Source organism: Notolepis coatsorum (genome assembly GCF_963971535.1).
Source record: "Notolepis coatsorum genome assembly, chromosome: 1".
Taxonomy (NCBI): Eukaryota; Metazoa; Chordata; class Actinopteri; order Aulopiformes; family Paralepididae; genus Notolepis; species Notolepis coatsorum.
The window spans coordinates 188,693,042-188,711,000 of NC_140165.1; the positions used below are offsets into that span (position 1 = coordinate 188,693,042).

A 17,959-nucleotide genomic window follows, 5' to 3' on the forward strand; every position below is an offset into this window, starting at 1 on the left:
GTTCAGCTCATGGGCAGTGGTTCAATGGCCACGCCCACTATCAGACCACGTCCATGTTCAGACCACTCCTACTTTCAGACCACACCCACTCTTAGACCACCCCCACTTTGGACCACCCCCACTTTTAGATAGCATAGATACCGGACGGTAGAGTCTGACCTGGTCCGTCGAAGGCGTTGCTGGCCCCGTCGTTGTGTTCTCCCTCGTAGAAGGCCAGGCGGATGTCTGTGGGGCCCTCAGGGACCTCCTGGAACACCAGGCCTGACACGTTGCTCCATAGCTGGAAGGCAGCATGCACCGCCAGCCGCACGGGGCCGGGGGACAGGTGGCGAGGCCAATTCACTATCCGGTAGGTCAGATGGTGTTTATACCATTTCTCGCCTGAATCACAGAGAGAGAAAACACACACACAAAGATAGGAGCTTAACTTAACACTTAAAGAGATAGTTCTGATTATTGGACCCCTAGCCCTGACTGTCCCTTTAACTCCAGCATTAACTGATCAGCACCATGAGAGATTGTGTTGACCTAATGGTTTGATCACAGGTTCACTTTCTTCACTGTTACCAATGACAGATCACTTCACCATCTGGTGCTAAATCAAACAGGAGGCTTTCTCTCAGCTGGTCCAAATAATCCTGTCAAACCAGGGTTCTCAGTTATATCTGTGTCTTATATGGACTGTGTCCTGTGCTTGTTAAATATATACTATATGACATATATAATATACACAACTATATAATAACACAACTGACAAATTTACAATATGTGTTTAGGTAAATGGACTTACTTTTATCCAAATTGCTTTACAATGTATGCCTCATATTCACACATTCAATCACACACATACACACACACACCTTCTGAGACAAGTATCTAACCCTAACCTTCAGATTACCAGACGACCGCTCTACCTCCTGAGACACTGCCACCCAAAGTAACCCCTATGCCCATGAAACACCACTTGTTTGATTAAAAAGGACACAGCATCATAGCTGCCAAAGTGCATCACCTGTGACAGAGGTGCTTCACATCTAAAACGAATACATGGTCATCAATCTGGAAAAAATATATTTTCCCAGCAGCCAAAATTATAGGATGCTAGCCATGTTAGCTCATACTTGAGTAGAATTATAGGATGCTAGCCATGTTAGCTCATACTTGAGTAAAATTATAGGATGCTAGCCATGTTAGCTCATACTTAAGTAAAATTATAGGATGCTAGCCATGTTACCTCACACCTGAATAAAATTATAGGATGCTAGCCATGTTAGCTCACGGCTGAATAAAATGATAGTGTGCTAGCCATGTTAGCTCAGAGCTGAATAAAATGATAGGGTGTTAGCCATGTTGGCTCACACCTGAGTAAACGAACAAGCACTTTGCATACATGCTGCAACAAACAGTTTATCTCCAACACGTGTCTGTGGTTTGGTGACTTAAACATAATTACATATGTTCCAAACACCCAAATCAGCCGTTTGTTTGGGAGGGGGAGCTTCTCTACACAAGACTGTAATCTGCTCATGTTCACATACCATTACACACTGTAGCAATCTAGAGATTACCAAAGAAAACAACCACGCATACACACACATCGGACGGACGGACGGACGGACAGACAGACGGACAGACGGACGGACAGACGGACAGACACGCACACACAGAGAGAGAGAGGTGGGGAGAGAATGAGAGAGGGAATAACAGAGAGTAAGAAAGAGAGGGAGAGAGAAAGAGCAAGAGATAATGAGAAGGACGGCGTAAGGGAGACACACACACACACGCCACTCCCCCCCCCCCCCCCACCCAGCAAGCAGACAGAAAGGCAGGAAACAGTCATTATCCAGTGTTTAGAGAGCAGCCAACTAAACTGACCTTGCTCAATGGGCCCAGAGGAGAGGTTCAACCTACCCTGATTTACCACAGAGGAGAGGTTAAACTGACTCTACTGTACCAGTGGAGAGGTTAAACTGACTCAGCCTCTCTCCTCCTCTCAGTCTCTCTCCTCCTCTCAGCCTCTCTCCTCCTCTCAGTCTCTCTCATCCTCTCAGTCTCTCTCATCCTATCTCCTCTCAGTCTCTTGCATCCTCTCAGTCTCTCTCATCCTCTTTCCTCCTCTCAGCCTCTCTCCTCCTCTCAGTCTCTCTCATCCTCTCTCCTCCTCATCCTCTCTCCTCCTCTCATCCTCTCTCCTCCTCTCAGTCTCTCTCATCCTCTCAGTCTCTCTCATCCTCTCAGTCTCTCTCTTCCTCTCAGCCTCTCTCCTCCTATCCGTCTCTCTCCTCCTCTCCATCTCTCTCCTCCTCTCAGCCTCTATCCTCCTCTCAGTCTCTCTCCTCTCTCAGCCTCTATCCTCCTCTCAGTCTGTCTCCTCCTCTCAGCCTCTATCCTCCTCTCAGGGCCCTTTCTCACTCACTGCTCTGTGTCGAATCAGACCCGGCTCGCATCAGAAAAGGGTGTGTCTGTCTGAGTGAGAACGCTGTCCCCCGTCCCCGCCCCCCGCTGATTCGTCCCCGGGGGCGCTGAACCGGGGCCGGTGAAATAGGTGGTCTCAGGTGCGCACTAGTGGGGGCGGTTAGGCCTGGCAATTTTGTTTGCCATTGCTATGTCTATACATTGTTCGAATGCATTTATTTCTATTAGACCAGTGGTGCCCAACCAGTCGGCCGTGGTCGACCAGTAGATCAATGACATGCAATATAATTGCCACAAGCGATGGGATAATGTTAGCTTCTGAACAGGCTAGCTAACTAGCGTTAGCCGTTAGCCATTGCTGTATACTATACTTTCTTGTTCGAATGCATTTATTTCTATTAGACCAGTGGTGCCCAACCAGTCGGCCGTGGTCGACCAGTAGATCAATGACATTCAATATAATGCATATAATCGATGCAGCAATGTTACTAGTAAAGGCTAAGCTAACTAGCGTTTAGCTGTTAGCTTAGCGCTATCGTTAAAACGCTCAAAAGCGGACTCTACAACACCATCCATTCGTGATAAAATGGGGTGGGTTATATTGACAAGGCTTGACAACAGAGGTTCAAATATAACTTCATATTTATTGGCAATTTGTTCATTTTATATCAGCATCCAGAGTCCGCAGTCGTGTTAAGACATTCCTGTTTACATTTTCGAACGTGACATCATTGCCTACGGCAAGCGTAAACGCTCAAAAGGCAAACCGTAAACAGAACCCGAAGCGAACCAAGACTGCAGTGTGTACACAAACTAGAGGGGGGAGAGGGGGGGGGTTCGCACTCTGACCCGGAATGAGGGCGGTATGCGACCGGTATGGACAGAATGAGTGAGTGAGAAAGGGCCCTCAGTCTCTCTTCTCCTCTCAGCCTATATCCTCCTCAGTCTCTATCCTCCTCTCAGCCTCTATCCTCCTCTCAGCCTCTATCCTCCTCTCAGTCTGTCTCCTCCTCTCAGCCTATATCCTCCTCAGCCTCTCTCCTCCTCTCAGCCTCTATCCTCCTCTCAGCCTCTATTCTCCTCCTCAGCCTCTCTCCTCCTCTCAGCCTCTATCCTCCTCTCAGCCTCTCTCCTCCTCTCAGCCTCTATCCTCCTCTCAGCCTCTATTCTCCTCTCAGTCTGTCTCCTCCTCTCAGTCTATCTCCTCCTCTCAGCCTCTATCCTCCTCTCAGTCTCTCTCCTCCTCTCAGTCTCTCTCCTCCTCTCAGTCTCTCAGCCTCTATCCTCCTCAGTCTCTCTCCTCATCTCAGTCTCTCAGCCTCTATCCTCCTCAGTCTCTCTCCTCCTCACCTCCTCTCAGTCTCTCTCCTCCTCTCAGTCTCTCAGCCTCTATGCTCCTCTCAGTCTCTATCCTCCTCTCAGCCTCTATCCTCCTCTCAGTCTCTCAGCCTCTATCCACTTCAGTCTCTCCCCTCCCCTCAGTCTCTCTCATCCTCTCAGCCTCTCTCCTCCTCTCAGTCTCTCAGCCTCTATCCTCCTCAGTCTCTCTCCTCATCTCAGTCTCTCAGCCTCTATCCTCCTCAGTCTCTCTCCTCATCTCAGTCTCTCAGCCTCTATCCTCCTCAGTCTCTCTCCTCCTCACCTCCTCTCAGTCTCTCTCCTCCTCTCAGTCTCTCAGCCTCTATCCTCCTCAGTCTCTCTCCTCCTCACCTCCTCTCAGTCTCTCTCCTCCTCTCAGTCTCTCAGCCTCTATCCTCCTCAGTCTCTCTCCTCCTCTCAGCCTCTATGCTCCTCTCAGTCTCTATCCTCCTCTCAGCCTCTATCCTCCTCTCAGTCTCTCAGCCTCTATCCACTTCAGTCTCTCCCCTCCCCTCAGTCTCTCTCATCCTCTCAGCCTCTCTCCTCCTCTCAGTCTCGCTCAGTCTCTCTATCCTTCTCTCAGCTTCTATCCTCCTCTCAGTCTCTCAGCCTCTATCCACTTCAGTCTCTCCCCTCCCCTCAGTCTCTCTCATCCTCTCAGCCTCTCTCCTCCTCTCAGTCTCGCTCAGTCTCTCTATCCTTCTCTCAGCTTCTATCCTCCTCTCAGTCTCTCAGCCTCTATCCACTTCAGTCTCTCCCCTCCCCTCAGTCTCTCTCATCCTCTCAGCCTCTCTCCTCCTCTCAGTCTCGCTCAGTCTCTCTATCCTCCTCTCAGCTTCTATCCTCCTCTCAGTCTCTCAGCCTCTATCCACTTCAGTCTCTCCCCTCCCCTCAGTCTCTCTCCTCCTCACCCAGCAGGACCTCCATGGAGGCAGATGTCCCAGTGGACAACAGAGAATGCAGGAAGTCTGATACACAAGACATTCCAGGACTTCCCTTATGGAAGTCATTAGTATTATGGTCTGTAAAACAACGTGGAGAGGGGGGGTCACAGAGATGGTCTGATACACACAGTGAGTCTTTCTGGTGTGAAGGAGCCTGTTGGAGACTAGACACACTTCAGAGAAGGGAACCCATGGCATTGTGAGAACAGCAGGTTTGAAACAGTAAAGACACACACACACACACACACACACACACACAAAGGTGGGGAGAGAATGAGAGAGGGAATAACAGCGAGAGAAAGAGCAAGAGATAATGAGAAGGACGGAGTAAGAGAGAGAGAGAGCGAGTGAGAGTAAGTAAGAAAGAGGGTGAGAGAAAGAGAGAGACTGACATTCAAACTGAATGGTCACAATGAGCTCCTAACAGTTTTTCAAGACTTTCAGACAAACCCACGTCAATATCAGACAGACCACCACAATATCTCAGACAGACCACGCCAATATCAGACAGACCACGCCAATATCAGACAGACCACCACAATACCAGACAGACCACCACAATATCAGACAGACCACCACAATATCAGACAGACCACCACAATATCAGACAGACCACCACAATATCAGACAGACCACCACAATATCAGACAATCCCACACCAATATCAGACAGACCACGCCAATATCAGACAGACCACCACAATATCAGATAGACCACCACAATATCAGATAGACCCACCACAATATAATACAGACCCACCACACAAAAACAGACAAAAAGTCAAGCTGAACAACCCACAAACAAGAGTGGACTATATTCAACCTGAAGAACGATAATGAACGCTGTGCCGTATTACCTATAAAACATAACTGATTCATTCATACCAACCATCAACAACAATCAATCAACCAGAGGAATCCAGAGTTGGGCTTCACTCCTGACTGTACTACTGTTAAAACATGAAGACTGAATGATCTGTAGGAATGTAGGTTGGAATGTGAGTTACTAGCAGCGTAGGCAGAACAGACACAGGCTTATCACAGCTTGTACAGCATATCTTGGACATGGGTTATGGAATGTCTTCTCAGTAAATATCTGCTCAGTGTTGTACTGGGAAGCTCCTAGTTGTCAACAGAGTCAGACTGTGGTTGTACTGGGCAGCTCCTAGTGGTCAATAGTGTCGGACTGTGTTTTTACTGAGCAGCTCCTAGTGGTCAACATTGTCAGACTGTGGTTGTACTGGGCAGCTCCTAGTGGTCAACAGTGTCAGACTGTGGTTGTACTGGGCAGCTCTTAGTGGTCAACAGTGTCAGATTGTGGTTGTACTGGCAGCTCTTAGTGGTCAACAGTGTAAGATTGTGGTTGTACTGGCAGCTTAGTGGTCAACAGTGTCAGACTGTGGTTGTACTGGGCAGCTCTTAGTGGTCAACAGTGTCAGACTGTGGTTGTACTGGGCAGCTCCTAGTGGTCAATAGTGTCAGACTGTGGTTGTACTGTGTGTGTAACCCCTCCTGTTAATTAGAATGTGTTCTAATTCTTCATGACTTTCTAAACCACTGTTTGCAAAACACCTTGATCTCAGGGAAACATTACACTACAACCTAATAGATATTGTATATTAGGCCATGGATTTTGTTATTAGATACGATCTAGAATGCTTATTGTAGGTGGGACTTAAGGCGATACACCCCAGGTGAATAGGCAAATATACTTTTTATTTTTTATTTTGAGATTTTGTTATATTTTGCTTCCTAAACATGTCTTCTATGAAACTAGTGACAATAAAACGTCAATAACACACATTTAGTTGTTTATTTTACTTCATTTTGCCTTATTGCATCCATAAATGTGCACATATTTAATGGGGAAGTGCCTCATTTGCATATATAAACATAAAATTCAGAAAACTTGCAATATATTTTTTCTTAGTTTATATGTACATAACAAACTGGGAAAGTGTCATAGTGATATCTATTCAAATATTTTTAGCCTATTAGGGGGTACTACACTGTTACTACACTGTTTGTAGCCTGTGTGTAGTTATGTTCAGTTCAATAACATCATTATTATTATTATTATTCAGTTATCAGGCATGTGTTTAGGTTGTCAATTACTAATGGTTTGATTAGGTATTGTGTTTGTAAATAGTTGTTTAAAAAAAAGTTCCTATACCCTGCATCTTTTTACAGAGGGGTTTGTTGATATATCATTCATAGCCTGATTTATAGTACATTTAGACCAAAAAACATGTCGGAAATAAAAAAAAATTATGACTGTAGTCAGCATTTCCTGATTCATGGGATGATAAAAAGACATATCCACAATCCCTTCTGTAAAAAGTTCACTGTGTTATGTGTCAACATAATGAATTTTTTTAAAAATCTGGCATCATCCAATGTTGGTATTTATACCCAAACGTCATATGCAAATGAGTGCATATTTAATGAGGTAATGCCTATTTTGCATATATAAACATAAGATCTCAGAAAACTTGCAATAAATCTTTTCTAAGTTGTTATGTACATAACAAACTGGGAAAGTTTCATAGTGATATCTATTTTTATATTTGCTTTTTTGAATAGATATCACTATTAAACTTTCCCAGTTTGTTATGTACATAACAACTTAGAGAAAATGTATTGCAAGTTTTCTGAGATCTTATGTTTATATATGCAAAATAGGCATTACTTCATTAAATATGCACAAATTTGCATATGACGTTTGGGTATAAATACCAACCTTGGATGATGCCAGATTTAAAAAAAATAGTTGCATTATGTTGACACATAACAGTGAACTTTTTACAGAAGGGATTGTGGATGTCTTTTTATCATCCCATGAATCAGGAAATGCTGACTACAGTCATAAAAAAATCTATTTTCGCCATGTTTTTTGGTCTAAATGTACTATAAATCAGGCTATGAATGATATATCAACAAACCCCTCTGTAAAAAGATGCAGGGTATATATAGGACAAATTTGGAAAGTATGGTGTGTGTAGGTGCTATGGGATGGTACATGTCTACTGTAACTGAGGGGTACAATTCCCTGACTGTATTGTTAGATATGATACTTACTACCACTACCTCTTGTACTTTAGACTCTGGCCACCCAGTACTAGGTATACATAATTATGATAAACACTCCCACCTGATGAAACGGATCCAACACAAATGTACCAAGTCGAAAGTCTGCGTTTAATAATAATACATAGCAAAAGGTATGTACAAAGATCACTTAATTACATTTATGATTTGAAATAGTATGCACTTTTATGGCAAATGAGTATTCGTAGGTAGATCAATATCGAATGTCCAATCTCTGATTGCACAGGAAGCAAATATACAACCTGGAATATTTAGGGAACAATAGCAATGATACTTGAATGATTATATAGCTGGATACACTAGGGGAAGGTTCCGACTGCTTGTAGGACAGCTGGAGGGGGGGGGGTAGAGTCTGGCTGTATCCCGTCTGGCCGAGGGTATCCTGGGAGAGCCCACAGTCGTGCGACCCGGTGCCCAGCGATCCTCGATCCACAGATGAAAGCAGTTGGACTCTCTGTGGCCGGCGTCCTCCGGTCCACGATGGAGAGACGTGAGGCGACCTCGTCGTGTAGAGCGTCTTCTCACTTGTCGTCCTCTCCGGGGGGGGTATTTCCAACACACCGCAGTGTTGGCCTTTATCCATAGAATAATCAAAGTACTCAAAGCATAATCCAAGCCGGGGAAGGCTAGCCGTCGTCGGTAGAATAATCCAATATACAGGTCCACTCGCTCTTTGGCCTGGAGCTCCTCGGGTGCAGCTTCACGTGGGGTCAACCACCCTGGATAAGCGTCCAGCTGATGCCCGAAACGATGGGGGTGCTGATTACTATAGAACTCTTACCGCACGAGGCACTACATATGAATAGACTATTATTAGCTTAATAGAATACGTCCAACTCGACGATATAGTGCCAAATATGACTATTCAAATATTAATATACACGATGTCTCAATGCCGATACTGGGCCGAATTGGCCTTACTGCCCACACTTGGTTCGCGGGGAGGCTTTTGCGTCTGTCACTCTGTTGGAGGGTAAGGAACTGGACTAAAAGGAAGCTCTACTTTAATAGCGCAGTATATATACGCACTATGAACAAATAGTACCATTAGTGGTGCGGTAGACATATTCCTACGCGGAACTAGGACTTGTCCATACATGTTGAGCGGTACGATTGAACCTGGTCTGAGGGGTATGGCGACCTGGCACCAAGGTCTCGTCCAATGGTAGAATGGAGACTATTATGGGATGTTCAGTAGACTAGAAGGGATATTCAATGCATATTGTACAAGGAATATACAAGGGATATCAGGGGATATACAAATACAATTAAATATATATATATAAATAAATATATATATTCGGTTTAATCTGATCCTTCAGAACATCTACCCTTGCATGTAAGAAAAACGCATAAAAACTCATTTTTGGGAAAAAGCCTTCAAAGTTCTGTATTGTAAAATGCCATACTTTTTTTTTTAAACAGCTATTTACAAACACAATACCTAATCAAACCATTAGTAATTGACAACCTAAACACATGCCTGATAACTGAATAATAATAATAATAATAATAATAATGATGTTATTGAACTGAACAGAACTACACACAGGCTACAAACAGTGTAGTACAGTGTAGTACCCCCTAATAGGCAAACACATATTTGAATAGATATCACTATGAAACTTTCCCAGTTTGTTATGTACATATAAACTAAGAAAAAATATATTGCAAGTTTTCAGAATTTTATGTTTATATATGCAAATGAGGCACTTCCCCATAAAATATATGCACATTTATGGATGCAATAAGGCAAAATGAAGTAAAATAAATTACTAAATGTGTGTTATTGACGTTTTATTGTCACTAGTTTCATAGAAGACATGTTTAGGAAGCAAAATATAACAAAATCTCAAAATCAACAAAAAAAAGTATATTTGCCTATTCACCTGGGGTGTCTCGCCTTAAGATCAGAACAGTCATTCTTAATATACTCTTTGTTACTGTGCTTCCTTCTAGTGGATTAAATCAAAGTGATAAATAAATAGATAAATACAGTCCGTATGAATTAATGTTGCGTTTCTTTTACAAATGTAGCCAAGAGTAAAGACCCTAACCCTATCAAAACAACAGTCAAAGTGTATATTCTCAGTACTACGTTTGTTTACCAATTATTTGAAGTGTTATTAGCTAAATATGAGTTTATAAATATCTCAGCGCATCTTGGCGGAAACCGGTTGAATTAGACATGAGCAAATAACGTGTCATGAAAACGCTGTCGTCCTAAGAGAGAGGAGACCAAGGGCTTTCAATGGACATTGAAATTTCATAAAACTACACTACCCAGCTCACACCAGCCTCTGTCAAAGCTGTTGAAAATATTATTAGCAAAATATTCTCACGTTATTTTTGTGATTATATCTCACGGGTCGAACAAACCTGAATGTTATTGCCATAAAATAGAACGTAGTTTGTTTCTTTACCTTTCTGTAAACGTCTAGAAAAAAACTTGTCTCAATCTGATGAAAAATGGCGGAGCTATTTACATTATAAAAAAAGTAACTGTACTTACAGTAGATTTCATTCACGGTCTTTGCTGCCCTGTTACGGGCGCCTGGTGGTACTAAATCCAGATTGAACATTGGAAAGAGGAGATTTGGCCCGATCCATAGATATAGGACTTGGCCATAATAAGGTAATTTATAGGCGTGATATTCTATATCCATATTTCAAATTGCATGTGTCCAGATGGCAAATTTCTGTACTGTATCTACAAAAACCCCTGTAAATCATCTGCCCTTTATTCATTTGCTTAGATTCTTTCTACACGTGATCTCAAGAAGATGCGGAATGTGCTCAGTGGCAATTTTTCATGTCTGGTCAATGTTAGCATGGTGTTATTAAACAAAGTAATAATTTATATTCTCCTTTGGTCCATTACAATTTACTCAAGCATAGTAGCAGACAACATTTCTGACACTGGGAATACATTCACTGGGGTCCATAGATGTCCCTAGATACCAAGAACATGCAAATGGACCTTGTAGAAGTGGAGCAATCGTCCATTTACTTAGGTTTGTACTTTTAGGCACATTTTCAGAAAATATGGCTAGGGTTTAACAGATTAAAGGATCCCATAGTGTGGTGGCTCCATGCTGTAGAACCACTGGGACACTAGCACGTGTCTGTACAACACAGTCTCATCAGAAAATGTAAATAAAGTACTAATCGACCACAGGAAAAAAGGTACATAATGTACATTATGTTATAGCCATAAGTAATATATTTACATATTGTATAAGTAATATATTTACGTATTGTATAAGTCATATCCATTTACATGTTGTATAAGTCATAACCATTTACATTTCATATCGGCAAAAGTCGAACAGTGTGGTTAAGGTTATGGTTTAGGCAAGGCTATCAGAAAAGTGTGTCTTGGCACCTGCTTCCCATGCAAGTGTCCTGGGTTTTTTCTGAAAAGGTTTTTGAATATGTAATATATATAATATATATATATATATATTAAGGCTGTCAATCGATTAAAATATTTAATCTGATTAATTGCATGATTGTCCATAGTTAAACAAATTAATCGCATATCTAAATCTTCTAAATCTACCTTAAACAAATATTTTTCATGTTTTAATACTCTTATCAACATGAGTCAACAAAGCCATTTAACACAAAAGGATGACCCTCATGCATTGCAAATTTGCATCAAATTCAAAACAGAGTGATGCACAAAATAACTTTCATAACTAATAACTAATCATTTTAAAAAATGAATAGTGTGCATGAAATAATAGGGGAAAGAAAATCTCTCCCTTTTTTTTATATTTTATTTTTTTATAATTTTTTAAACATAAACATAACAATAAATTAGACTCACAAGCATTAACAGTAAACATCCAATACACTAATACCCTACATACATGCTCTTGCTCGCTCACCCCCCCCCCCCCCCCCCGGACCCCCACTTGGATAATCCATCCATTTTCTTTCGTTTCTAATCAGGCACTACACTTCATATGCTAGCTTTTATTCTCTCAACCACTTCTAACCAGATTACAATGTTGGTTTCACTGACACCTAAAATTCTTGCTGTAGATATTTCTAGATAAATCACATCGAGATAAGTAAGAACCCATACCTTTCGGCAAATTTTTTCCGGTTGAATCCATCGTGATGCTATCAGCTTTTTAGCAGCTGTGAGACCAGATAAAACTAGTCTCTTTATCTATATAGGGGCTGCAAACTGAAATACATCATTCAACAGCATTACAGAGGGATGTACAGGTATGTTCAGAGATAAGAATACTGATAATTGCTGGGACACTTCTTTCCAAAATATCTTAACCGGTGGGCAATCCCAATACATGTGCATGAATGTACCCTCATCCCCTTTTGTACATAAGGAACATAGGGAGTCTTGTTTAAGTCCCATTCTGTTCAATCTTATAGGAGTCAGGTATGTCCTATGAATATAATTAAGATTAATTTGTTGATGGTCCGGGTTACGTGACGCAATTCGAACGTTTGCCCAGACTTCTTGCCAATCAAAATCTATTTCCAAGTCTGGTATATCCCTCCTCCAGACTGAGTCTAGGGGGAGGATTCCATACGAAGATGTTAGTAAGTGATGATAAAAATCAGATAGAATAGAAGAATAGAAGAATTTGTGATATCTGTGGTGCTCAATTGGTATCCTTAATGGGACTCCATGAGCCTTCAAACAATCCAATAACTGTGTGTAAAAATAATATGTGAAACTGGTGAGGTTAAACTTTTTATGTATATCTTGATAGCTACAAAAACCCTGTTTGTTGAAAACATCTCCCAATGTGTGTATGCCCTGCTTTTCCCATTTGGGGTATCTTATAGGTTGTTTTCCAATAAGGAGTGCATTGTTATTGAATAGGGGAGTATGGCTATGCCATTTATGTTGGTTAGAATATTTCTTTTGTGTTTCACGCCATATCCGGATCACATGTGTAATAAGGGGGCCAAATTTCAATTCGCATTGCTTAATTGATAACTTGGGCCAATTTATCCTAAATCCCGATAGATTGCCAAAGTCATCAATCAACTTGAGAAGATGAGGCATTGAGGTGTTAGGGTTTTGCATGAACAATATTACGTCGTCCGCATATAAACTAATATGATGTTGTGTGCCCTTAATTGCAATTGGTTCTATGGATTGGGATTGTCTTATATATTGTGCTAAAGGCTCTAATGATAAAGCGAATAGTCCGGGACTAAGAGGGCAACCCTGTCTGGAAGAGCGCGATACCGTAAAGATTTCGGAGGTGATTATACCTGTTGTAATCATGGCCGATGGGTCTTTGTATAATACTTTAATCATATCAATGAATCCTTTCTCTCTCTCTCTCACACACACTTTGAGTCGGAAACAAACATGCTAACAAAAAAGATATCTATATATTCTTTTTTTAAACGCTAATCGTGCATTAAAAAAATTGTGGCATTAAAAGAATTATGCGTTAATATCGCGTTAACTTTGACAGCCTTAACACATTGTGCGCCATAAACGGCGTAAATCGTTTTTGGGATCAATATTTCATTTTTTCGCCATGGCATTCATAATTCATCTAGCCTCCCTCCGCCGCCTGGTGGATGGTCGGGCGAGTTACACTCACGTCAAACCGGAAGTGGCGGTCGGTGCATCGAGGAAATCCCTCCGGCAGTCATATCTTGTTACGTGGGTCCAGACAAACACTCAAGTGCATTTGGATCGCTTTTGAAACGCAATAATCAATATGATTTCGGCATTTATTGCGCCATACAAACCGGAAATTAATCTAGGAGATTGGCGTCAAATAATTGGGATCTTTTTCCTCCAGTCTCATCGGCGGTAAGAGGACACTAACGTTATTTTCAGCCCGATTGTCCATTTCCTTGTTTGCAATCAGTCTGATCAATATATCAACCCATACTAAATAAAGCCGTTACTGACGATCAAGGAATTATAAACGCCCCCCCCCCCCCCTTTCCTTCACGCATGATGAAGCATAATGTATACCGATCATATACATTTGAATTTTTTAATATAGCGTGTATAGGAAAGAAACGCCGATCGATAATCTGTCATATGCGTCAGGGCCTATAACTAGCGTTTTTGGAATTACAGCAGAAAAGCTTAAAAACATACTTATATTCTCGAAGGTATTAACACAACAATGTATAAATGAAAAAATATAACGTTCCCACATCCGGAACGATAGATAATCGATGTTGAATGGGCCATAGTAATGTCAATATAGCTATAATATTTAAAAAGTTATAGGCCTGCAAAGAAGGTACACATCTCCATAGGGTTACAGTGCTGGCAGACTGGGTATAATGATGGGCACAATGCCCGGCGCCCAATGTGTTAATATATATATACTTATTTATAATACATACACATTGTATATTTTCGTAAACACGCCTACATTTTACTTATTTGTAATACATACACATTGCACATTTTCATAAATACGACAATATATTATGTATGGCTATAACATAACGCACAATATGTACCTTTTTCCTTTATTTTTTTTATTTTTATCAAATTGTATTCAATTTCTTTTTTATGACATGACACAAATCACATGACATCAACAACAATAATAATAATAATAATGACAAGACATATAACATAAAAATAAAACATTTCCAACAGACTTAAAATGAGAGATAATTATAAAGGAAAAACAGATACATGGACTCTCGCTCGTCCGTCCCCCCCCCCCGCTCACCCAAGGACCTCAACGTGAGTTACATACATAATATATTATTCAGTAATCAAAATTATCAAATTTATATGCGCTCTTTTAACTTTTCCACCGCAGCCAACCAAATTACAATATTGGATTCATTAACACCTATAACACGTGCAGTGGATATCTCCAGATATATCACATCAAGATAGGTGAGAATCCATACCTTCGGGCAGAGTTTGTCTGGGTGAATCCAACGTGTGGCAATCAGCTTTTTGGCGTCTGTGAGGTCGGCTAAAATGAGTCTTTTCACATGTGTAGAGGTCGGTAATTGAGAGACATCATTCAATAACAATACAGAAGGAAGAACAGGTATGGTCAGAGAGAAAATATCTGAGAGGTAACATTTTCCCAAAAGAGCTCAATAGGAGGACATTCCCAGTACATATGCATAAATGTTCCTGTGGCACCGTTTGGAGACAAGGTACATCGAGAGTCAGGTTTGAGACCCATTAGATTCAATCGTCTAGGGGTCAAATAAGTCCTGTGAACAACATTTTTATGAATCTGTTGGTGATCTGGGTTGCGTGAGGATAGCCGAACATTTTCCCAGACTGCATCCCAATCAAAATATATATCCAACTCCGGGACATCCTTTCTCCAAATCGTATCCAGGGGGAGGTCTTTATACGAGGACATAAGTAAATGGCGATAAAAGTCATAAACTAAGCCTCTCGGTGTCTCTGTCATAAAATAATTTGTGAAAACGGTGATGCACTAGTGACTAGTGGAACGTCCCATGGAACGCCATGAGCCTTCACAGCTGCTCTTATTTGTAAATAAAAGAAAAAGGAGGTTCCGGGGAGATCATATCCGTTGGATAGATCCTGGAAAGAGCGGAGACCAGAGTTATTGAAGATATTCCCCAACGTGTGGATGCCTTTCTTTTCCCATCTAGGGTACCTAATAGGTTGTTGTCCAATAAGGAGTAAATTGTTATTAAATAGAGGGGAATGCGTTTGCCATTTATGGCGGTTAGTACACACTTTCTGGGTGTCACACCAAGTCTGGATCACATGTGTGATAAGAGGGCCAAATCGTAATTTGCATTGCGGTAACGGGAGCATGGAGCTGATAAAGTTAATTCTGGGTAAATATTCATTTTCATTATTGACGCACGGGCCTGTAATGATTTTTTTTATTTGGACCATCTGTTGAAGTCCTTCATAATCCTGTCACCCAAGCTGGAGTAATTAAACCTTACCGTCTGGCTAATAGTGGGGAATATTTCAATCCTGATACATTTAAAATGCTCCACCATAAGTATGTTTGCAGGTAGGATGGTAGCCTTCGCAGGCTCGTTAAGTGGAAGAAAAGCAGATTTTGGCCGCCAAATTCATCTATCACGCTGAGCAGATGAGGCAGAGAGACAGAGGGATTCTGCATAAACAGGAGTACATCATCTGCGTATAAACTGATATGGTGATGTGTGCCCTGAATTGAAACAGGAGATATAATTTGGGATTGTCTTATGTATTGAGCTAGAGGTTCAAGGGATAAGGCGAAAAGTCCGGGACTAAGAGGACAACCCTGTCTAGAAGAGCGCGAGACAAAGAAGAGTGGCGAGCAGAACTTCCCCGTTAAGATCCTGTATAGAGAACTTTGATCATATGAATGAAACCCTCACCCAACCCTTCTTTCTTTTTTCTTTTTTTTAATCCACTTTTTCTCCTTATTTTCTATTTTTTTTTTCATTTTGTGTATCCAATTCTCCCCTCCCCTGTCTTGAACGTTGCTCGACTATGCCCCCCACTGGTCGGTTGTAGAGAGGATAGAAGCCTTGCATCACGTGTTCCCTCTGGCACACGAGGAGGCAGCCTGTCACGTCTTTTCGCCTGCCAGCGTGGACTCTCATTGGCGAGGTGTAACGCATGGGAGGCTCACACTTAGGGATGGGTACCGAATTCGGTACTTATGAGGTACCGAACCGAAACACGTCGGTACTACCGAGTATCGAATCAAGTGAGAAACCGATTTTTTATTTTTTAACTTTTTTATTTTTTTTTAACTTTTTTCTTTTCATGTCAACGTTCACACGCACAATATATGCTTACCTAGGATTTGACTTGATTCAACAACAAAGCAGTCGGAGCAATGACAAGCCGAAAACTGTCGAAATTGTAGTTATTTGAAGTTTGGATTTCTTTTTTTTACGACTGAGGTAGGTAAATTAAATTTCTTGAGACTAAAGTACAGAAAAAAGGTACCATTGGGTACCGGTATCGATTCACAGGTACCGGTACCGGTATCGGTTCAAATGTGAAAGTTACCCATCCCTACTCACACTACCCTCGCCACTTCCTATCTCTGCTGTGCACGTGTCTCCCATCCGACCTGTAGGGGTCGCTGTCCACAATGTCCAATCCCCACCCATCGACTTCCACCCGCTGACTGCCAAATGAGCCAGTACGACGGCCGGCCCAAGCCGAAGGCAATGCTGAGACTGGGATTCGATACCGGAGTCTCTTGCATTGGTGACAAGCGCAATCTCCGCTACGCCACCCAGCCGCCCAAGCCAACCCCATCCTTCTAAGAACTGCCCACAAGTAAGACCACTCCAATCTGTCAAATGCCTTCATTGCGTCTAAGGACATGACCGCTGTAGGGACTGCAACATCTTTGCTGGCATCAATCACGTGCAGTAACCGTCTGATGTTGTCAGTAACCAGACGGCCTCTTATTAAGCCGGTCTGATCAGGGTGAACTAGAGATGTCATATGCTTTTGAAGTCGGTGGCTAGAACCTTGGCATATAGCTTTAGGTCGGCTCCGAGGAGACTTAGGGGCCTGTAGCTGCTACATTCCGTGGGGTCCTTATCCTTCTTGAGTAAAACAGATATAAGCGCCATATTGACGTCTCTGGGAAAATTGCCCCCTTTGATTGAGTGTAAAATCATTGAGAGTAATAAGGGACAGAGTACATCCCAGAATGCGAGATAGAGTTCCGGTGGAATGCCGTCCCATCCGGGAGCCTTGCCCCATTGCATATCCGCAATCGCCTCTCTAAGTTCAACTAGCATGATAGGTGCAGCTAACAGCTTAGCACTATCTTCCGAGATCTGTGGTAGGTTGATTTGATCAAGAAAATCCTCCAGCTGGGTATGATCAAAGACCACCTCTGACTTGTACAGGTTGGAATAAAAAGAGCGAAATGTATCATTCATCTTTTTGGGGTTGGTGGTTACTTCCCCCTGTTGGTTCTTGATGGAAGGGATATCTGCAAATTGCTCACCGGCACGTATCTTCATAGCTAGTAGGTGGCTAGGCCTGGAGCCGTGAAAGTAGTAGTGCTGTCTTGTTCTGTGCATCTGAAATTCAGATTGTTGTCTTAGAATAGAGTTAATCTCTTTTTTCACTACCTTAATTTGAAGCTCCAGTCGACTAGAGTAGTTGTGCTGCAATGAAGAGAT

The 17,959-nt window shown here is 42.0% G+C and overlaps 1 protein-coding gene across 2 annotated transcripts in view; it reads right to left on the reverse strand.

The window, feature by feature from the left end:
- The window catches only part of mmp28 (matrix metallopeptidase 28), a 125,959-nt gene that overhangs the window by 50,030 nt on the left and 57,970 nt on the right, over positions 1-17,959 (reverse strand). For both annotated transcript variants that reach the window (XM_084333279.1, XM_084333278.1), the window contains exon 4: positions 160-381. In XM_084333279.1, the coding sequence (XP_084189405.1) occupies positions 160-381 (222 nt within the window). The remainder of the gene's footprint in view (positions 1-159; positions 382-17,959) is intronic.